This window comes from Lacerta agilis, chromosome 8 (genome assembly GCF_009819535.1).
Source record: "Lacerta agilis isolate rLacAgi1 chromosome 8, rLacAgi1.pri, whole genome shotgun sequence".
NCBI lineage: Eukaryota > Metazoa > Chordata > Lepidosauria > Squamata > Lacertidae > Lacerta > Lacerta agilis.
The window spans coordinates 70713244-70736867 of record NC_046319.1 but is presented as its reverse complement, the minus strand read 5'-3'; the positions used below and the strand labels follow the sequence as shown (position 1 = coordinate 70736867).

At 47.5% G+C, this 23624-nt stretch overlaps 1 protein-coding gene across 2 annotated transcripts in view; it reads left to right on the top strand.

Annotated features, from left to right (window-relative positions):
* The window catches only part of IGLON5 (IgLON family member 5), a 124322-nt gene extending 102591 nt beyond the window's left edge, over nucleotides 1-21731 (top strand). Inside the window, exons 3-8 of one of the 2 annotated variants that reach the window (XM_033158200.1) lie at nucleotides 4764-4996; nucleotides 8287-8406; nucleotides 11065-11196; nucleotides 14017-14137; nucleotides 18822-18976; nucleotides 20304-21731. In XM_033158200.1, the coding sequence (XP_033014091.1) occupies nucleotides 4764-4996; nucleotides 8287-8406; nucleotides 11065-11196; nucleotides 14017-14137; nucleotides 18822-18976; nucleotides 20304-20404 (862 nt within the window). In that variant the 3' untranslated portion in view covers nucleotides 20405-21731. The remainder of the gene's footprint in view (nucleotides 1-4763; nucleotides 4997-8286; nucleotides 8407-11064; nucleotides 11197-14016; nucleotides 14138-18821; nucleotides 18977-20303) is intronic. The other variant, XM_033158201.1, reaches the window with a different exon arrangement.
* The last annotated feature ends 1893 nt before the right edge of the window (nucleotides 21732-23624 follow it).

The window sequence follows — 23624 nt, the reverse complement described above, 5'->3', positions numbered from 1 at the left end:
TGGGTGTACATGTGGGTGTGTGTATACTAACATACATTTTTCTGCATATTTCCACCAATACATGCTCTCTCTTTTTGGCACACTGGATGGAGAACCACACTGGAGGAGTATGAATGACTGGCTTGTGTGCTAGTTCAAAATGCGAGAGTTTGGTAGTTTCTCATTCCAATGCAAAGAAAATCAAATTTCTCCCCCATCACTAATATGAAGCAAGTGGATGGCGATATGTCTCTCTCTCTCTCTCTCTCTCTCTCTCTCTCTCTCTCTCTCTCTCTCTGTGTGTGTGTGTGTGTGATGGGCACCAATCTAGATGGCTGTAAAAGAGGACTAGGCAAACATATTCTCCAACTGCCCCCAAAATGCCGGGACTGTCACAAAAACCCTTAAGCCACCATGGCTTCTCATTTGGTCATGCCAAGTCCCGAATGTCCAAGGGACCTTCCCTTGAGTGCAGTATTTCAATGTGTTACTGGAAGTTCAGATCCATGCGTCCCACTAACACATTGCTTAGATCTAGGCCTCCCACTCCATTTCCCCAACTCAATATGGCGTCACTTCCTGGTGTTGTTGTTGTTTTAATGAAAATGAGATCTGGGTCACTTGGCCACAAAGCCCAGGACAGCACCCCCATTTTCATCTGAGGAATGCTGGAGGGTAGGGACAGCACGATGGCTATTCTCTGGCTCCACAGCTGGAGGCAGCAATGCTTCTGAATACCGGTCGCTGGAAGCAACGGGAGGGCAGAGTCCTCCCGTGCTCAAATCCTGCTTTCTGGTTTCCCATGGGCATCTGGTTGGCCACTGTGAGAACAGGATGCTAGCCTAGACGGGCCCCGTGGCCTGATCCGTCCGTGTTCGTCTTTTGTTCTTCTCCTGCTCTTTTTAAAATATAAATTGCTTTGTTCACTCAATAGACATCAAAGCAACCAGGATGCTCTTTGAGAGAACGTGGGTCTACAACATGGGGAAGGAGAGCAGGGAGAGGCCCCCCTCCCCATATACCCTCTCTGCCACTATGCATCCAGCCCCCTCCGCACACACCCAGCTGGAAGTTGTGAGTCAGCATGCGGAGATTGTCTCTCTGCCATTCTCCCCCTTCCTCCTCCCCCTCCTCCCCCCACCCGCCAGCCCCCCACTCCAAACAGCCTGCAGTGTGCCGGGTTCCCACCAGCCTGATTCAGCAGAGGCTTTGACCTACTTCCCAAGACCTCTCCCTCCTGCTCTCTCTCTCTCTCTCTCTCTCTGCAGAATAGAAGGGGGAGGAGGTGGAAAAGAGCCCTCGCTGGCTGGCTGGCTGGCTGACTTGCTTGGCAGGAATACTAAGCGAGCTGCAGTACAGAGCCTACGTCTTTTGTTAGCTCCCAGGGGCAGGTCACCCCCACCCAGTACCCTGTCTCCATGGAGGAATTTTGGCAAAGCTGGAGCAGAGATCCATCTAGTCCAGCATTCTTTCTTTCCCACAAGGGCCATGCAAACGATGCCTTTCTATGCTGCCTCCTTTCCTTGGATGTTGAGATATACTGCAGCTCTGCATGGAGGTTTTAAGATCCTGGCTCATGGCTGCTGGTATGCCTATCGTCTACCACCACCTTTTAAAAAGATGGTGTTTTTAAAAGGGCGACAAGACAAGCTCACAGTGGGTAACAGCCTTCAGTGGCAACCAGGCATGGAGCCTATATAATATATTCCCTGCTGCATCAGAAGCAGAAGGCAACACTGAGTACTGTGTGCTGGAGAGAGCGTTTGAGCTCATGTCCTGCTATTAGGGTGCTGGTTTGCCACTGTGGGATTAGGATGTTGGATCAGATGGAGCTTTGGTCTGATCCAGCAAGGCTCTTTTGTGGTTTTAATTCTCCCCTAGCTGCCATCACAACACTTATTGTGTCAGGGACTGGACTGAGGAGGAATTGTGGGGGCGCCAGTAGGAGGACAGTATAGATTCAGAACAGTGGTTTTCAGAAGGGCATAGTTCAGAGGCTGCAGAGGGGAGAAGCTGGGGGATATTGGAAGAGGAGGAACAGCAGGAAGAAGAAGCACCAGGGGAGAGACAGGTGACAGACTCAGTGTCTTTGGAAGGCATTCCTGAATGCCCCCCTCCCAGGACTTGGTATGCATTGAGGGTAGTAGAACAAAGATCTCAGAGGCAGAAAGCTCAGATTAGCCGACTCAGGGGTGATGTAGAATAGGAGAGGTGGGGGGGGGGGGACTTTACTCAGAGCAACACCATTATTTAGGGAGGACTGCATTCCATCATCTCTCCCTGTGAGTATTAATAAATTACGTGGTAAGAACTTCTGTTTCTTGGCTGCTACCGTGAGAGGGATCAGATCCCCCAAAGCCTGACATATTGCAGCAGTGAGTTCCACCCGTTAATCCCACCTTCTGAAAAGAAGGAACCACTTCCTGTTTGCCAGTCCCGGAGCTAATGCCCATCGGACTTGTTGGGTTATCCCAATATCTGTTACAATAGCTTTCTGCCACTCTGTTTATATAACATTTTTTATGTGGTCCTACCTCCCAACGGCTGGCAAGGGGGAAGGGTTAAGCAGGCCTTACCCACCACCCACCGACCAATCAATATTTTGCTTTCCTTAAAGCTTTTTTAAAAAAACAAAAAAAACAGGAAAAATAACCAGATATATTGTAGATTTGGCCCTTTCTGTCCCAGGAATCTGACTTTCTCCCAGACACTTTCACCAGGCATTGTGTGGCAAGATGCCACTAGCAGATATCTCAGCTCTGGGTCTGTGGCAGAATGTAAGGGGCAGGGCAGGATGTGTGGAGGAATAGCATCTATATAAAATATCAGGGTCAGCTGAAAATTCAAGGGGGGAACACAAAGCCCTTCCCCTCCCCACCCCAGCTTTCCCCCAGTTATCTTTGGAAGACTTGTCCAATCTGTGCCTGACAGCTGTCAGGGACCAAGAAACGGGATTACTTAGCGCCCACTCGCCTTGAAGGCGAGAGAAAAAGCACTCCGATAATTAAATCTTGAGGCCGGGAGCCACAGGGCAAGGGGGGGGGGGTGCGGAGAGAGGGGGGAGGGAGGGAGGGAGAGAGAGAGAGGAGAAATGAAGTGGCAGGAATAGTAGCGAGATGCCAAGGGGGTGGGTGGGCAGATGCCAGGGCCTCAGAGAGGGTGGCTGCACCGAGAACACCCCAAGCCCATTTGCAAGGCAAGGGTTGCTTTTGAACGTGCCCGCGCAGGATTTAAATTCAGCAGCTGAGTTCACAAATTCTGGGATATTTTAATGTTTTTTTCACCCCCTCTCTCCCCAACACTCATTATTTTCGTAAATCCACAGTTTGGAAGGTGTTCAAGTTTTTAGGGCTTGATAAAAAGAGAGAGTGAGAGAAAGAGAGCTGTAATAACATGGGCTTTTGGACTTCAAAGGGCTTGGAAGAGAGAGAGAGAGAGAGAGAGAGAGAACGAGAGAGAACGAGAGAGCGCCAAAGGCCTCGGCAATCTGTGAGGAAAACTCAGGAGTACTTTCGTTCTCTTCTCCCTCCCCGCCACACTTCTCCCTCACATGTTACAAGGCTGCGTAATAAATTTTGCTCGGCTGTGTTCTACAGAGGTGGAAATGGGCCCAGTTTTCCCTTGGATTACAAACCGAGCGATATACAGAGCAGGATATTGCTCAGATGCTCAGGTCCCTGTTCTCTCAAGGCCCCAAGATGGCGGCTGTTGCCTGGACTGGGGTCATGGAGGCAAGCTAGGGCCTCAAGATTATGGGTGCTCCCTTGCCAGGGCCTGAGTGCATCAATGCCAATGTAAGTAGGCCCCGCTTGTGCTGTATATCTGTCCCTCTTTGTGGCAGATATATTGTGTGAAGGGTGGGATTGGAAGGAACTGGGATTTGATTCAGTTTGCACTTTCTGGAACAGTACACGAACCGAAGCACAGCCCATCCTTTGAAACTTGCACTTCTCGGTATTTTGAAGCCAAGTTTCCTAGCCAAGTAATACATGTCTGAAAATACATGTATATCAGGGTAAAGCATGCCTGGAAATGCATACATTAGTGGGAAGCATCACGCAGAAATGCATGACTGGTGATTTGTTTTAAACTGTTTTTAATAGCGTATTTTACATTGCTGTAACCCGCTCGGGGACCGTTCTGTTGAAGGGGTGCGTGATAAATATAACAGCAACAGCTTTGCAAAAATGTGCAAATTGCATACACATGTGTAATATTGAGAGAAATTCACACTAAAACGTTGATGAATTTTCATGAGAACTTTTTTTGTTTATTTTTTTAAATAAATAGGAAACTGATGTGGGAATGTAGAGAATCAGAGACTTTAAAAAAAAAAAAAAAACACTGAGAGAAAATTGAATTGAGAAACTCTCTCGTTCCTACCTTTACCATACTGACCTCCCTGACCCTAACCATCCAGAATATTTGAAGATTCAGAACAGACGAAATAAAGTATTTCTTTACACGGCACATACTTAGACTTTGGAATTTGCTTCAATGAAAACTAGGGACGGCCACCAATTTGAATAGCTTTAAAAGAGGATTGGAGAAGTTCATGGGGGGTTAAAATATCAGTGGATATCAGAAGTTCATTGGGGGAGGGAGGCGTAAGGATAGCAGTGGGGTCCCCATAGGCTTCTGGTTGGCTGCTGTGAGAACAGGATGTTGACTACCTGCATCGTTGACCTGATCCAAATGTTCTTATGTCTACTGCTGTTGCCCCGTTTTCATTCCACCATTCTGCCGCTCACCTTTGCTGCTTAATTCCTCTCCCTTCTCTGCAGCTGCTACATAGACCAGCAGGTGACGCGTGTGGCGTGGTTGAACCGCTCCAACATCCTGTACGCCGGCAATGACAAGTGGTCCATCGACTCACGGGTGCAGCTGCTGACCAACAGCCCCTCGGAGTTCAGCATCATGATCACCCAGGTGGATGTGTACGACGAAGGGCTCTACACTTGCTCCTTCCAGACACAGGACAAGCCTCACACCTCACAGGTGTACCTCATTGTGCACGGTATTGCTACTACTACTACTACTACTACTACTATTGTTACTATTATAATTTCATACCCACCCTCCACCAGCAGCAGCCCCAGGGTGGATTAAAACCATTCAGAATTCAAAATCCTTTCCTGACGGCACCAGGTGTTTCTCCAGCAGCATTTCTCCAAATCGCCTAACTAGCAAAGGCGCAAAAGTCCTGCCATCCTTTGCATCTGACTTTCTAGGTATAGCTCCCTAGAACTCTACCCTCCATCTCAGAGGAGAGCTGCACTTTGGCTCTAGACAACTTGGAATCTCTCTCCAGCTGTCAAAACCAAACAGAGTCTCCTCTCCTCCACTCCTCCACTGGTTCCAAGCCGCCTGCGGGATTTCTGCAGCATTGGCAAAAGCCACAACTGCAATACTATCCCACCCCATAATTACACCCAGCCCCCCCCTTTTCCCACGGTTGCTGGAGCTGGGAAGCCAGTACAATAGGAGCTGATTGGACCCCGGTCCGGAATGAGGCGCCTGGGCGTCAGGAAACAGCTGTTCTCAGCTCCTCCATCATTCGCCGTCGCCTACGTCACCCCAACCTATCAGGGCAGACAATGGGGATCATTAGGCCCAGTCAGGAAAAAAGTAATTTCTTTTTCGGGGGCTCTTCCGCTGGGGCAGAGAAAGCAGCTATTGGGAATTAACCCCGAAAGCACTAGCCTGGGGATTTGCTGAAGAGGCACTCAAAATGCAGCTGTTTCTGGGGTGGGACAGCTATTTATAACAAAAAAAGGCAAGCAAAGTGCCTGACATCATGACAGGAAGACTAGTATGCATTGCAAGGACCCCTGGAGAAGGGGAGTGGGTTGCAGTGCTCTTTTGCTGATCCCGTGCCCAGAGTGACATTGCATTTTCTCCTGAGGAATCCCCATCTGCTGTACCCTGGCCACTAAATGTTAGTGATGTTGGGTAGGAAAAGAATATGTGTCCCTCACTGTAGTCCCAAGTGCAGGGCTTCACATTGGTGTTAATGGCAACCCCACACTTCCGTGGAATAAATTAAAGGGAGACAGCTGGGGGCAACATCAAGTCAGATATGAAGGCTCAAAAATCAAACCTTCATATCTCTGCATGCATGGGACTAATAGGGTGGAAGGCAGGGAGCCCAACAGTAGATGGCGCCAGAGCCTGCTAATTCCAGTTATGTCCCCATCCTCCTCCTCCCCCCTAAGTTCTGCAAGGGCCACACTGAGACTAAGGAGCAGGAGGAGGAAGCTGACAGCCAGGGCCACCCCTGGGACTGAGTGTAGGTAATTAGGTAAGCAGGTGCAGGCTGGGGTTGGCTGGGTGGTGTCCCACCATCCCTACCGACTACCCTCCACTGTCTCTCTGTCTGCGTAGGCCCATCCTAGATACTTACTCTTGCTCACTCCAGTGCATGACAGAACATTGAACGTAATCAGTGTCAGCTCTAGGTTTTATGGGTGCCTCTATGCAAGTTGCTTTCAGGGAATGAATCTTTCAACAGTGTTCCTGCTGCCCATTTGCTTTCCCTCTCCCTCCAGACCCATGAGAAAGGGGGCAAGACGAGCCAAGGGTATCTACAGCTCCTCATTGCACTTGCCAAAACTCATGGGGGTTGGAGAGGGCAAGTGAACAAACAGTCCCAGCAAAGAAGGAAGGGTCAAAGGTGAGAGCTGTTTCCTAGTTCTGCTGGATCTCTCAGCGGCCTTTGACACCATTGACCATAACATCCTTCTGGACCGTCTAGAGGGGTTTGGAGCTGGGGACACTGTTATAAAGTGGTTCCGCTCTTCTTCCTGGGCCGTGTGCAGAAAGTGGTGGTGGGGGATGAGTGTTCAGACCCCTGGGCTCTCACTTGTGGGGTGCCTCAGGGTTCCGTCCTCTCCCCCATGCTTTTAAATATATATATATATGAAGCCGCTGGGAGAGATCATCAGGGGATTTGGGCTGGGTGTTCACCAGTATGCGGATGATACCCAGCTCTACCTCTCTTTCAAATCAGAACCAGTGAAGGTCCTGTGTGAGTGCCTGGAGGCGGTTGGAGGATGGATGGCGGTTAACAGATTGAGGTTGAATCCTGACAAGACAGAAGTACTGTTTTTTGGGGACAGGAGGCGGGCAGGTGTGGAGGACTCCCTGGTACTGAATGGGGTAACTGTGCCCCTGAAGGACCAGGTGTGCAGCCTGGGAGTCATTTTGGACTCACAGCTGTCCATGAAGGTGAAGGTTAATTCTGTATCCAGGGCAGCAATCTACCAGCTCCATCTGGTACGCAGGCTGAGACCCTACCTGCCCGCAGACTGTCTCACCAGAGTGGTGCATGCTCTGGTTATTTCCCGCTTGGACTACTGCAATGCACTCTACATGGGGCTACCTTTGAAGGTGACCCGGATACTGCAATTAATCCAGAATGCGGCAGCGAGGCTGGTGACTGGGAGTGGCCGCCGGGACCACATAACACCAGTCCTGAGAGATCTACATTGGCTCCCAGTAGGCTACGTTTCCAAACACAATTCAAAGTGTTGGTGCTGACCTTTAAAGCTCTAAACGCCTCGGTCCTGTATACCTGAAGGAGCGTCTCTACCCCCATTGTTCAGCCCGGACACAGATCCAATGCCGAGGGCCTTCTGGCGGTTCCCTCACTGCGAGAAGCAAAGCTACAGGGAACCAGGCAGAGGGCCTTCTCGGTAGTGGCACCCACCCTGTGGAACACCCTCCCATCAGAGGCCAAAGAGATAAGCAACTTCTTGACATTCAGAAGGCAGCCCTGTTTAGGGAAGTTTTTAATCTGTGACATTTTAATGTATTTTAATATTTGTTGGAAGCCGCCCAGAGTGGCTTGGGGGACATAGCCAGGTGGGCGGGGTACAAATAATAAAATAATAAAAATAATTTAATGATAAGCCTGTAAATGGCTGCTAGCCATGCTGGCTATGTTCTGATTGTTGTAGGCAAAATGCATTTGAATCCCACTTGCTGAGAATCATGACTGGGGAGAGCAGTGTTGTGTTCAAGTCCTGCTCAAGGACTTCTCATAGGCCTCTAGTTGGCCACTGTGAGAAGAGAATGTTGGCTTTGGTGGGCTTTGGCTTCTTCTTATGCTCTTAAGCAAAGTTGTCAAGCTGCCAGAGCATAGTTTGCAGTCAAACACAATCATTTGTTAATTGCTGCAGGGCAACTGGCTGTTCAAAACCTCAGAGGCACTGTCATTAGGGTTGTGTCAAGGAAGACAGGGCCCCCTAGTGTTGGGAGGCCAGATGCGCCTTGATATTCACTGCCTCTCTCCTTCAAACTCTGCAGTCCCTGCTCGGATCGTGAACATTTCATCAGCAGTGACCGTGAACGAGGGAAGCAACGTGAATCTGCTCTGCCTAGCAGTGGGGAAGCCAGAGCCAACGGTAACTTGGCGGCAGTTGAAAGGTAAGGGAGACTGGAGAGGGGAGGAAGGCTGAGGGTATCCCCTTTGTCCCCTATTCTGGCAGAAGCTTGCTCACCCCTCTGAGCAACTGGTTTCCTCTGCAAATGAATTAAGGCAGGAAGAAGGAAACCTGTTTACAGATTAGAACCATATAAACCCACCCAGACCCTGAAATCGCCACCTGAGGCCCTTCTTTCTGTGCCTCCTCCATGGGAGCTTCAGAGAGTGGCAGCATGAGAAAGGGCCTATTCTGCAGTGGCTCCCCATTTGTGAAATGCTCTCCCAGGGAGGTACGCCTAGCACTTTCACTCTTCTAGGTGCCGGATGAAAACTTTCCTCTTCAACCAGGCTTTTGGCTGATTAGCATTGTATGCCCCTTTAAATGTGTTCTTTAAATGTATTTGTGTTGGGGGAGAGGTTATGGGTTTTCTTTGTTCTGGTTATTGTTTTTATTATGTCTTTTGTGTTTCCATTTTGTATTTTTATGCCTTGAGATCCACAGATGAAGGGTGGTATGCAAATTTAATGAATAAAATAAATAAATAAAATCAGCCGACGATTGCCTACATCTCAAAGCAGGTTTCGACCCAAAGAAATGCAACCCATACCTATGCACATCTGTTAAGCAGGTGAAATTTGGTACTGGGTACAGAAATTAGCACCTCCTCTTTCTTCCTTTTTAAAAAAATAAGTAAACAAACACAGTTTCCACTCCTTAAAATTGCAGAATGGGCTTGAAAGAGTATCTTCAATGGCTAGTGAAATTCCAGAATGGTGGCAGAAAAGATATTGCAGTGGCAGAGAGTGAGAATCTAAACACCTGCTAAACATAGCCCCCGCACTCCTCCCCATGACTTGTACAAGGCAGTGCTTAATTATTCCAGCTGCAGAATACAGCTTTTCTTCTTTTTCTTGGTGCAGAGCTTTGATTTGTTTATCAGCACGCACAGCTCCACCTCGTAGGCAAAGCTGCTCCCCATGTATGTGTGCTGCTTTAACACACATAGCTTGTGGGGTGTGTGGGATTTTCACACTTACGATACTGGGATTTTTAAGATTTGATTTTGAGTTTTGACAAGTTGCCTAAAATGTGTTCGAGGAGTGAGGAGAATCAAGCAGCAATTAAATCTTGCTGGGAAACCTAACATACAGACTCACAGGAAGATGGAATAAATCCTCACTTGGTTTTGATGAAAGAGCAGTAACATGAGCTGCACAGGAGTGACAAACCGCTCTAAACCATAGCTCATGCCTAGTGTCCTTTTTTAAACTTTAAAAAAAGACTTTCAATACCTTAAAGCTGATATTGATTCCTATTTTAGTCTCTAATTTGGTAGGGTTTCAGGTATTTATCTGTACCCTTATAGAGGTGTGTGTGTGTGTGTGTGTGTGTGTGTGTGTGTAAGTGTGTGTTATTTAATCTGATTTGACATTTTACTGCATTTAATTCATGTTGTGCATTGCCTAGAGGACTAGTTGAACAGCTGGCTAATAAATGTAAATAATAAATAAATAAAACATCTTTCAAAGGCATTCCCAAACATCTCTACAAAGGCAGGAAGATGAAAATAAAATCAGGGACAAATGGGAACACTGATTTCCCCAGGGACGCAGTTCCCAGAAAATAGGTGGCAGACCTTAGAAACACAAATGGCAGCAGGACTCAGCATTCTTGGATAGAACCCGACATTGCTGGTAGCTGTCCACCTGCCCTCCTGCTTGCTTGTCTCTCTGGGGTTGGCCACATTAGGCAGTTCAAAAGCTGCCGTATTGATGTCCCCGCAAGGCCCTGGTGAGGTCCTACATTGGGGCCTTATACGGGTGGTGCTGTGATCCAAACCACTGAGCCTCAGAAGGTTGGCGGTTCAAATCCCTGCAACGGGGTGAGCTCCCATTGCTCTGTCCCAGCTCCTGCCAACCTAGCAGTTCGAAAGCATGTCAGTGCAAGTAGGTAAATAGGTATCACTGCAGCGAGAAGGTAATCAGTGTTTCCGTGCGCTCTGGCTTCTGTCACAGTGTTCCGTTGCACCAGAAGCAATTTAATCATGCTGGCCACATGACCCGGAAAGCTGTCTGTGGACAAACGCCGGCTTCCCTCAGCCTGGAAGTGAAATGAGCGCCGCAGACCCCATAGTTGCCTTTGACTGGACTTAACCGTCTAGGGGTCCTTTACCTTTACCTCACCTACATTGTGGCCTCATGAGAATGTCAAAATGGTCTTGCTGTTTGCCACTGGAGCCTGCTGTAATCCCAACCGGGGTTGGGTTGTAGGGTGCTGGTATCAGATGGGTGCACACTGGTGGGAACACTGAAGGTCCCCTCCTTCCTGGTGCCAGCCTTGCCACAAGAACAGGGGTGGTTGGAGCTCATTCATTTATCAAGCCCCCAGGAGAGATGCCGTCCCAAGTTGCTGGGATGTGTTTGGCTTGGTGGGTCACAGGTTGTGCAAGCTTGTTCTCCCCCCCCCCACACACTTCTAACTCAGAACCCCCTGCGCTGTTGTCACAGCCCCGGTGTGAGGCAGCCCCTGCGTGTCCGAGGTGTGGATAACAGTGTTGTTGTCATATGTGTTTTCTTGTGTGTAAGTCTGTGTTTGTGTCTGTCTCCCTACTGCTGGCCCTGACCCCCTCCCCGCCACCCCCCTCCTCCCTCCCCAACAGATGGGTTCACCAGTGAAGGGGAGTACCTGGAAATCACGGAAATCAACAGGCAGCAGGCTGGGGAGTACGAGTGCATCACAGTGAACGGAGTCTCAACACCTGATAGCAAGCGGGTCCTCATCACTGTCAACTGTAAGTGCTCCCCATATTTGCCTCCTAGTTCTGTCCCCTTCAGCCAGATCTGGGGTTGCAATGTCTGGGGCGTGGAGCTTCAGCTATAAAGTTAGGGATAGACGGATCTGTCTATTTCCGTTTTCTAAGTTTCCTCCCCCTCCCATCCAAGGTTATCATAACATTGAGTTGCAAGGGACCCTGAGGGACATCTAGTCCAACCCCTCGCAATGTAGGAATATCAACATGCAGTCCCACATCCAATTTGAAACTGTGCCAGACCTTGCTTAGCTTTGCAAATATGCTATCAGTTTTATTGCTGTTAAAATTTAATCTTCCACATTTTTGCAGCAATTTGTGGTTTTATTTCTTTAAAACCCCCACAAACATTCGTCAGAATTTTTAATGCAGATTTCTAATGCCAAACTCTTCATATACAATTTTTTCCTTCATATACATTTTTTACAAAGTGATTTCCCCCAGTATAATACATTTTTGCATATTTTTTTCACAATTATATGTGTTTATATGCACACTTTACTCTTGTGCATACATGCTGTGCATACACTTGGCTGGAGTAATTTTCCAATGGAGCAATGGGGAGTTTTATGGGGAGGGTTCCCCCTTTACTCTTTTGCATCTTGTTTAGTTGGAGAACTGCATCACAAAATTTGGAAAAGTGTGAATTTCAAAGGCTAATTGTGTTTTGTTTTGAGAAGCGGGTCTTAGGTGACTTCTCAGTGAAATGCAAACAGAATTGAATTTCTTCCCCATCCCTAGCTGAGAATTTCTCCTCCATCCCTTAACTGGGAATCAGGAATGCAGGAATGACTCCAAGGATGAGCGTGGAGCTGCAAGTGTCTTTGCTGCCTCCCACTTCCCCATCTCTTCCCCAGTTTTCAATCACAGGGTATTAACATCTTATGTACCATGGGACTGACCTTTGCTCCCTTAATAATGAAAACAAAATCGAAAATTCTTTCTAGTAGCACCTTAGAGACCAACTGAGTTTGTTCCTGGTATGAGCTTTCGTGTGCATGCACACGAAAGCTCATACCAGGAACAAACTCAGTTGGTCTCTAAGGTGCTACTAGAAAGAATTTTCGATTTTGTTTTGACTATGGCAGACCAACACGGCTACCCACCTGTAACTCCCTTAATAATGGTCTTTTCTACTCCTCCCCTGGCTAAACTACACATTACCTACAATATTATTGACTGGATCTCTCGTAAGAGATCCTGGCTGGATCTACACTGATCTGTAAAAACGCTGTTAAAGGCTATTTTAAAAAAATGCTATATGGCTCTCAATGCAATTTCCCAATGGCGATGGATCACTGCTCTGCAGTGCCCTCTGGTGTCACATTTTAAAAACACGTTTATAACGTTTTAAATGATGAGTATAGATAAGTCCCCTCATCTATATAGATATAGATAGAATTCAACTGCTGGGGGTTCCAAATTAGAAGTGGCCCTTGAAGAGGGATGCTTAATCCTTTCCCATCCTATCCTGTCCCCAATATAATTCACCTCCAAGCTTCTGTTAGCCCTGAACAGGGAAGGGGATGGAGGAGTTTAAGTATCATCCCCTTCCTTCTGAGACACCACTGACCAATTTTCACAACCTATTTGGCAACATGGGTGCTCAGGGCTGGTTTACACACGTGGCGGAATGAAGTAATAGGGAGTTGTGAGTTTTTAGGCTGGGCTATAGCACTTCAGGCTGCTGGCATGGAGGCCCGTTTTTAAATGGGGGGGGGGAGATGGCCTTTAAGATGTGCAGAGCCCAGATTCTCAAAGGCTTTATAAATATTGACCAGGTTCTTGGATCAATGGCTTGAAAGGCTAAATAAAGTTGTGGCCATAGGCTTAGGATCACCTCTCTCTCTCTCTCTCTCTCTCTCTCTCTCTCTCTCTCTCTCTCTCTCTCTCTCAGCAGAGGTCTTTATGATACTAGGTGAAAAGGCACATATTATGCAGTTGGCATTGTTGCTCCCCCCATCTTCCCTTCCCTTAAATCTGTGATAGTGGGAGAAGCAGCAAAAGGACAAGAAGAGAGGGGAATTTTTTCTTCCTCCCTCCTCTCTATCACTCCCTTGCACTTGCAAACATTGTACCATGGTGTAGGGGATTATGGGAGATGTGGTTCTGGAGGATGTCAGATCCCAGGGGAAGGTCTGTCATTCAGTGGTGGAGCATCTGCTTTGCCTGCAGAAGGTCCCAGGTTCAATCCATGGCATCTCTGGATAAGAAAACCTGGAGACCTTCTGTCAGTTAGTGTTGGCAGTACTGAACCATGTGGAGAAATGACCTGACTCAGTATAAGGCAACTTCCTATAATGTTATGAAAGGGTAGCAGGGAATTCTTCTCTGACTCAGATTTTTATGCAAGCCAGAGAAGAACTTTTGGAACTTGTACAGCTTTACGCTCCCCTGTTGTGTTTTCCCCAAGCCTGACATGGGCTGCGTCCATACCATACATTTACAGCAATATGATACCACTTTCAACTGCATGGCTTCCCCCAGAGGATTCTGGGAATTGTACTTTGTTAAGAGTGCTGAGGGTTGTTAGGAGGTCTCTGTTCTCCTCGCAGAGCTACAATTCCAAGAGTGCTGTAACAATCGATCCCTGTTCACAGGGAACTCTGGCCATTGCAGCTCTGGGAGGGGAACAGGGGCTTCTTAACAACCTTTCCCCTTAACAAACTACAGTTCCCAGAATTCTTTGGGGAAGCATCTCTACAGAGGTTGGCAACTGGAGACAATCTGTTGAGGAACAGCTAAGACACCGCATATCACGACTAATATATGCCTCCCACATCAACTGTTGTCTCTTCCCAGACCCTCCAACCATCACAGATGTGAAGGACTCACGCATCCCGATGGGAAAAAATGCACTTCTGCGCTGTGAGGCCATGGCTGTGCCACCTGCGGAATTCCAGTGGTTCAAAGACGACAAACAGTAAGTCATTCTTCTGTCCATTTCTTGGCCATGGCCAGAGATCCATAACACTGATATTCCTCAAATACATTTGGGAGGGAGAATCACAGCTTAGTGGCTTTGCAACAGGGAGATACTAGGCTCAGTCACTTGCATCTCCAAGTTGAAGGGATCAGTTAGCAGGGGAGGGGAAAGACCACTGCCTCAGACCCTGCAGAGCTCCTGCTAGGGGTCCAAATAGCCTGACCTGGCATTAGCAGCTTTCTGTATTCCTTAAGGACCTATTGACACAAGCCATTTCTTCTCCCCAGGGCAAAATTGGTGTGGTGTACCCACATGGTGGAATGTGGTAATAATGTGGACCGAACTACTGCAGGTGTAGGGAGTGTGCATTTGAATGCACCTCTGTGTACAATGACAAAAAGGCCCTTTAAAATACTTGGAGTAAAAAAGACCTAGGCACAGCGGGGAGTAAGGTTCTAACTTTGGCCTGCTCCCTTTATATGCTAGTTTTCTACTTGCAGGGATGTCCCACCCCACTTTTTGGCAGCATTGAAACATGATGCCCCCCTCCTGCCATCTGAAGTGGTACAGTCCATTCTGTAAACTCAGTATTGGTTGTGCTGCAGGCACAGTCCAAGCCATTGTGAGTGGGGAGGGAATTCTCAGCAACCTTCAGTACCCTGCAGTTCTCTGGATTCTCTGTGGGAACCAAAATCTTGCAAAATAAGACCAAGATAGGCTTGCAGCAGAGGTGCACCCCAGTTCTCCAAGCTGCTGGGCTTCTTGATCTTGTTTCCATCTAGCAAGACTGTCGTTACTCTCCAGCAGCCTTTCTCAAACTCGAGTCCCCAGATGTTGTTGGACTACAACTCCCATCACCCCTAGCTACCAGGACCAGCAGTAAGGACCCAAGTTTGAGAAAGTCTGCTCTGCAGTCGTCTTTTTCTTTTTTCCAAACTCTCCTGTTTAAGCAAATAAACAAAAAGTAAAAGGAATCACAGGACTGGCACTCGAAAGTCAGTGTGGCAGCACAGGCAATGATTGCAGAAGCCCCCGAGTTCAAACCCTGCGAAAAGGATCGAGGTGGCAGGTGATGGTGACAAGCCTTCTCTGCCTGAGATCCTGGGGAGTCGTGGCCAATCAGAGCTCTTGAGATAGGCAGGCGGATCACTTAACCTAGTAGAAGGCAGCTTCTCTTCCCCCCTCCCACCATGTAACTTCTCTGTGTGTCTCATTAGTTAGACAGCGCCGCATGCTTTAACCTTCCAAATGGCAATCTTATTAAACAAACCCACGGCGCGTACTCATGGTCGCTTAACGCAGATTAATTTGTAACTCTCCAAGCAGAACACGGCCCATCAGTCACGTATAGTCCACCGTCCCCTGGGGGGCTTGATAAACCGTGTGGTGTGGTTGCCTGCCTGGGATTGGGGGGGGGGGGGAGAGGGGAGCTGTTGTCAAGTCCCCTGGCAGGCCCTGGCGTGTGATGAGTGGGTTGTGCTCACCTGGTACAGGTGGGAAATGGTAATTTGTATAGGTCTGTAGCAGGGGTAGCCAATGCTGTTCAGCCCGCCTGGTGGTGCTGTTCTGCAACAACTCTCGTCACCCTTGACTATTGGGATGAGGGAGAGATTCGATTTAGTTCACGTTTAAAGGGGAACCCATCAAATTTGCCCTTCCTAAAACAAAAGAGCAAACCAAAGTATCGAAATTCACGCTTTCCCGGATTTTGCAATGCAGTTCTGCAGTCAAGCGATGGGAACAAAGGTTAGGGGCGTGTACACATTTTGCATAGGGGTTCCGTTCTGGGGGGGGGGGGGGGGGCTAGGTCAGCAGAGTGTGCATAAGCCCACTCCACCCTGTTCTGCCTCTGTTCTGCCCTCTTCTGGGCTTTGGGGAGGAGGTGCTAGGGCTTTGGCAGGTCCTAGAGCCTTCTCATCTACTCCTAAATATGGGAAAGTGCTATCTAGGTTCTGGGAAGGAGAAGGAGGGCACTAGGACCCTGTCAGAGTTCTCATGCTTCCTTCCCAAAGCCCAGCACCTCACTTAACAGTCTTTGAGATAGCAACCCCCCCCCCCCCGCCAGTTCAGTACCCAGTGCATGTGCAGCCCTTGCACAGCCTTAAATCCATCCCTGGATTTTGCTCTTTTCCATGTTTGCATTCATTTGTTAACTTGGTAGGAAGGAGTAAGTGCTGTGGGGAGAAATAGGCTCCTGAAGGAAGAGGCAGAGGGGGGAATTTCTGTGCTTAGCTGAACAGCTGAGGCCTCTCTTTCGGGAGCCGAGTTCCGGTTCTGCAGGGATTGACACCTGACAAGATGATTTGCAATTATCTCCCGATCAGCTTCCCAGTTGTTTCCCTCCAGTGTTCCCGCGCTAGCTTGGTGATAACAGTTCATGGTTCAAACCTCTTGCGTCTCAGGGGGGCTGTTTGTGGTTAGAACTGCTCAGCGAAAAGAAACCATGACTTTTTATCTTACTTTATTAGGAAACAATGACATAGCTGTGGGCGCACTGAACATCAGACGCAAAAAGTCAGGGCAGAGGGCGGGAGGAAGCCACCCAGGAACACAAGGACATTAAAAAAAAAAACACCAGTGATTTGATAGCAGTCAGTAAGAGCAATGTGGAGTTTATACAATAAAATTGTTAGAAACCATAAAATTCTGAAGTTCTGGTTGATGGACAAGCAACTGGGGTTTAATTTGAGCTGGGGCTAAGGGCCAAATTGCATGTTCCATGTCCAGATTCTCCCAATATTTTTGTTTTTACTTACAAAGCAGTGACAGCGGGCTCTAAATTTGATCAGAGTGGTAGCATCGGAGGGGGAGGCAGTGTTTAACCTGAAAGGCTGCCACACGGGTGAAGGCAAAGGATTGTTCTCTGCCGCCCCCAAAGGGCAGGGTATTTGTTTGGTTGAACATTAAGAGAAACCTCGTGACTTTTAAGGGCAGCTTAATAATAGAACCCCATTTCCTAGAGGGGTAGTGGTTTCTCCTTCACTGGAGGTCTGTGAGTAGTGGTGGGACAACCATTTGTGAAGAATGCTTGTATTCGATAAGGCTATCAATGGCTAGCACCAGGTTGGTCGGAGGTGGCAATGTTGCTAGAAGCCACAGGATGGATGAGGGCTCTTGTGCTCGGGTCTTGCTTGTGGGTTTCCCACAGGCATCTGTTTGGCCACTGCAAAGACAGGACACTTCACTAGATGGGTCATTGGCCTGATGTGCCGGACCCTTCTCATGTTTTTATTTTTGCTCTGGAACTCACACAACAAGCAGGAGATTGGACTACATGGTGTAAATTTCGCCCATGGCGAGATGAATCACATAGATCTTCATGGAAGCTGAACTGTAGGGGAACAGAAGCAGCACTGATTGAGAGAAACCAAGGAAGGGCAGAAATTGCCTCCTACTCCCATCCCTTCTTGTAACCATTTGAGCCAATAACCAGCACACTGCAGACCAAATAAAACTCCTGCTCTTTCTGGCTGCTCAGAAGTGCAAAAACAGGGATGATGGTGAAGCAAGGGGAGGAAAAAAAGATAATAACATGGTTGCCGGGCTGCATTCGGTTTGGTGAGTCACGGGTTTTGCAGCTGTTGAAACCAAGCCAGGCTAGATGGCTACATAGATTTAAAACTCGGGGGTGAGGGGAGAGAAAATAGTCTGGATAATAGGAGAGTCTGTATGTGAAATACTTTGCCTGGTAGGAGGGCTGGCATGGGATATACCATCCTTGCTGCCACATTTAATAAAGAAGAAGCTTCCCTCTCAGGAGTGGCAAGCAACAATAGGCATGCATACATGTGCATTCACACACACACACACACACACACACACACACACCACCGTATCAGATAAAAGGAGGCAGGTGAATCCAGATCTACTGCCGCTGTGGGGGCTGTGGTCCAACAGATGATGGATCGCCTGTCTGACAGGCCAGAGCAGAGATAAACAGCCACTGGGACTGTGGGAAGGTGGCATAGAGAGGTGTGGAAACTGCAAAGGGAGCCCTTGGACTGCATTGGCCGATTCAGCCTCCCCGCCTCCCGTAGCTTTTGATTTCTGGGGATGCCTTTGAAACGCTCCCTGTCCAAATGCCTCCCAGGATTTGAGGGCTTCCAAAACACCTAGCCTTGTCTCCAACGATGCATGAGCAAGCTGCCCCTTTGCGATTTCTTGACTTGGTTCAGACTGATACCTGTGTGCAGTTTGCCAGAAAAGTGTCCCCTTTTGCATCTCCCCTGCCCACTTCCTCTGTCCCCACTTCTCTTCTCCTCGCAAGTTACCAGCAGCGATCTGAAATGTTTGTGCCTGGGTGAAGCCATGGTGCAGGGAAAGGGATCTAGCAACGCAAATGCGCAACAGGATAAAGACCCTCCTTTTGTGCACTGGGATCTTGACCACGCACGGACGTGCCAGGACACGTGGGTGGGCAGCTTCCAAGGGTTGCAGTGGTGGTGGTGGTGGGAGGTGCGAACTAAAAAACAAGGGCCATCACTGGAAACTTATATCTCTTTAACAAAGGGCTAACTCTCATGCAAAGAAGCCAGGAAGTAGAATGCTGATCATGGGCAAATCAGGGACAGGGCATGAGATCAGTTGCAAGCTGGTATTTTCTATAATTCCCCGTATTCTCAGAGCACAATGCTTTAACAATGTTACCCGCCCATGCTCCCCTCCCACTCCCTTTTCCTAGCAGAGTAATTGGCGGCGTGGATGGACTGCAGATCCAGAATGAGCGCACTCGTTCCATGCTGCTCTTCAGCAACGTCACTGCTCGTCATTATGGGAACTACACCTGCCTGGCTTCCAACAACTTAGGCTCCTTCAATGTCAGCTTACGGCTCATCAGTGAGTCTCTCTTCTCCTCTTCCTGCTACCACCTCCCCCATCCCTGGTGGAGGTTGTGTCTTAACCTTGACTGGGCCCACTAGGAAGGGGCCTTTTCCTCCCAATGGTTGTGTTAAATCAACTCTCAGAATATTTTTCCTGCCACCACTTGCACCCTCAGTTTGACTCCTAGAGCCACTGGACTGGCCGGGCATATGAGAAGTAGTGTGGGTGGGAGAGAAATTTGATTCACTTTGCATCGAAAGGTGAAAACTAGAACTTCCCAGAACAATGCGCAGCCCTCTTGCAAAATACACCCATCTCTGAATTTTGCAACGCAGCTCTCCCAGCAAGTAAGGCATACAAAACTGCACACACTAGTAATGTGTGCATTAAAAAAAAAACATGCATCGGTTAATGACAATAGCATACACAAAAGGCATAATATTAGGGGGAATTGCTTTGTAAACATGTTAATCAGACAAAATTGCATAAAAATGTGTTTATTGGGAGAAAGGTGTACAGGTAAAGGAGAAATGCACACTATAATGGTGGTGAATTTTAAATAATAATAATAATAATAATAATAATAATAATATGATTTTATTATTTGTACCCACTCATCTGACTGGGTTGCCCCAGCCACCTTGGGTGGCTTCCAACAAACATAAAAGCACAATAAAACATCAAACATTAAAAGCTTCCCCATATGGGGCTGCCTTCAGATGTCTTCTAGAAGTCAGTTGTCTATTTCCTTGACATCTGATGGGAGGGCATTTCACAGGGAGGAAATCACTACTGAGAAGGCCCTCTGCCTGCTTCACTGCAACATCACTTAGCTTTGCAGTGAGGGAACTACCAGAAGGCCCTCAGAGCTGGACCAAACAGTGGGGCCGAAGCTGTTTAGGGCTTTAAAGGTCAGCACCAACATTTGAATTGTGCTCAGAAAAGTACTGGGAGCCAATGTAGATCTTTAGGACCAGAGTTATATGATGCCGGCGGCTGCTCCCAGTCACCAGTCTAGCTGCTGCATTCTGGATTAGTTGTAGTTTCTGAGTCACCTTCAAAGGTAGCCCCATGCAGAGCACATTGCCGTACTCCAAGTGGGAGATAACCAATTTTAAGGGGGGGGAGTTTGCAAAGTGATGTACAATTGTGGAGAATGGAACTTCTAAGACTGGAAAAAATGAGACACTGAGGGAACTCAAAATTGACATGTTTGCCTAATCCTAGTAGAGAGGGCCAATTTTATTTCTAACACTCCAGTTAAAACAAACCCTTCTTCTTCTTCTTCTTCTTCTCCTCCTCCTCCTCCTCCTCCTCCTCCTCCTCCTCCTCCTCCTCTTAGGACCAGGTTCTCTGGATAACATGGCAGCCTCCAGCATGGAATCTCCCCTCTTCCTGGGCCTGCTGTCATCCGCCTTTGTGACTCTGCTGTTTAAGGTTTAGGGCGGCTGGGGAAATGAAGCAGAAACACGGAAGGAAACAGGTGAAAAGGAATGAATCCAAGAGAGGGAAAGAAAGAGAGAGGGGGGAGGCATCTCTACTTTCTGGAAAAGATGAAGAGAGAGAGAGAAATGAAATTTATCAAGAACCCCATCACTGTGAGGGATAGAAGAAAACAAAACGAAATGGAAAAAAATATGCATTTGTTTCTACAGCCATTTATCTTCACACTCCATCTCAGACACTCCCAGTTGAACTTGTTATTTAACACAACCGAAAAGACACAGGGCTCTATAGGGTTGACTGCAGACATTGCTCACCCCACCCCTCACCTCTGCGACTTAAATGGAACAGCAACATTTTCCTCCTTGGGCTGATGGGACCTTTCGTCCTTCGAATGCACAGACCCCGGAATACCAATTTCACAAAGGGTTTTGTTCGTTCTGTTATTTTAACCTCCTTTTTTCCTTTTGGTTCCTTCTTTCGCTGTTGTTTGGGAGCAAGGATTTCAGCAGCTGACAACATTTAGGAGCTTCCCTTTTAATTATTATGATTTACAAGCTGGGCTGAGAACCTCCATAGGCGGTGGAATTCCTTCTGCCCCCTTCCAGATTGATTCAGACAGATTTGCAGGCCATTTATTATTATTTTTTGCAGCCTGGGGCCAGGAAAACTATCAGCAATATTTGGAAGGCTGCTGAGCTCAGCCTAGGCAGGAAGGAGGTCTCCTTTGGGGCATTGCGAGAGAGGCTGACATCTTATAAATGCACTCCGTGAACGCTGTCTGAGGACCAGCACCGAGAACCGAACCCGCAGCCCTTAGATATGACGGCACGCCGGAGTCTTTGGAAGAACTGTTAAAGGTCATTGAGCCAAGTCTGCTAAATTTTTTGAGGCATGGAATTTCACCCTTTAGAACACAGGGGTAAGAATGACTTCTCCTGACAATGTTGATTGCCAGGTAACTTATGCGGTCTATAGAGAGAAATCAGGAAGAGGGAATGGCTGGTTTAATTCTTTGTTTGGCCCAGGAATTTTCCTGCTTTTGACAGTGATTGGGTTGGTGTTTTGCTTTGGTTTTTTTTCCATTCATTGGGGGTGGGGTGTATATTTCCGCTAGAAAAATCATTGCTTGGAACATCTGCCAGCTCTCTAAAATCAATGGTGTTCTTTTTCTGTACTTTTCATAAAATCTTTTCTTGTCAATTTCCCTTGAGCTAAGGACTCCCATCCCCCTCTCTACCTTCACACACACATACACATATGCACAAACCCACACCAGTATCTCTCCTCTGTATCTTTGTTGAACAAAAGCACCATGGCACTTGAATTCTTCCTTATTTATGTCTTTATTCTATTTTCCTTCCTCTTTTCTTCTTTGCTCTTTCTAGTTCTTGAGTCATTATTGCTGATTGTATCTTGGGACCCCCCAGCCCTGACTTCAAAGGCTCCCTTTTCAGACGGAATTATAATCAGGGTTTTGTGTATTCAGCACTTCTGCACATGCACCACACACACACAAAAAGTTCTATGTTTGGGATAGAATTCAGCATTCAGATTTGTCATAAAAAAGAAGTTTCTAGTCCTATTGTAAAGATAAGCTCGTGAATGTGTGAAAAATACCAGCAGGCATCTTTGTGGATGTGATGAGGCAAAGTTAATCAAAGATCAAGCCTTGCATTTGACGATTTGCCTGGTCACTTGCAGAAACCAGGAGTTGCATCAAGGTCCATGCTACATAGAAAGAAAACCCTCGCCGCCGCCGCCGCCTTCAACCTTAGTTCCCGAACATTTTGGCTCCCGAACATTGCAAACCCGGAAGTGACTGTTCCAGTTTGTGAACTATTTTTGAAAGCTGAATGTCTGACAGTGCTTCTGCGGCTTCTGATTGGCTGCAGGAGCTTCCTGCAGCCAATCAGAAGCCGTGCTTTGGTTTTCGAATGTTTTGGAAGTTGAACGGAGTTCCGGAATGGATTCCGTTCAACTTCCAAGGTACGACTGTACTTTGGACTTTGAGGTCCTCTCTTTAGATAGCAGTGTCTATTGTTTCACTTGCTTCACATTGCGATCTGCTGGCCCTGCTGTGACTGGGACTCCCTCCTGCTCATTCTGCCAAGTGAGGCCTTAGACACCTGCCCTGAAGTCCTGTCTTGATGGAACCGCTGCTATGAGGCTAATAATACCTCTTGTTTTCATGCTGGCCACGGAGGAGATTCTCCACTTCAGTGGCCAACACAGAAAGACAAGAAACTGGCCCCTGAGCTGGTTATCAAATCTCTCCTGCAGGCTAGTAGTTTTTGTAGACTTATTTGCAAGGCTTTGTGGGTGATCCTTCCCTGCAGATATATCCCCCATCCCCAGTACAATTGAAGGTAGTTTGAAAGAGAAGTTTCTGCTTGTGAGGTGTGCACTCACCCCACTTTTGCTTCTGGTAAACAGGTTTAGCAGGTTTTTGCATGGTTTGGGCATCAAACTAAATGTTGCGGTAGATGCTGAGAACTGAGGAAATGCCACATGTGAGGCTGTTAAGTGGCAAGTTTATAAGGAAAGCCCAACCCATTGCAGCTGGCATTTAGTCGACACAAAATTGCATCTCCTTCTAGCATGCCACATGCCCATAAAGGGGCTGCGTTTCCAAATGTGTCAGGAGGAAGTCAACAGAAACACTGTAGATCACTGGTCAGATTACATCTGCACCTTATTGGCCTTGATTCTGGCATCTTCTCAGTTATCGGTGTGGATTCCTGTTTTGTTTGTAGCTGCTGATGCCACTACGGAAGGAGGAAGAGGAGATGAAGGGTTGCTGTTTATGACTGCAGCCGCAGATCTCCTATAACGTCTATGTAGTCCAACCCTCAAAACTTATAAGATGTGCTTTGACTAGGTTAATAATGATGATGATGATGATGATGCATTTACAGTCAGCAATGGTAATTTAGCCTCTCAATCCACTTAAATGAAACTGCCTGTTTGTAAGTTATATTGTGCAAATGCATGCAAATGTGTTCAGTTTCCACTGTCCTACACAAGTTGCTAGACCTCAGCATTTCTTGACACAGAATGTAGGTAAGCAGAATAATGTTAGTTTCTATGTAAACATGGAGCATCTACAGTCCTATGCAGCTGTGTACGTGCCATGATACTGCAGGAGTACAGAAAACTCAGAATGTGGTAGGGGTTAAATTCAGGGTTTTGGGGGGGGGGGAATCCCAGCTTTGTTTTT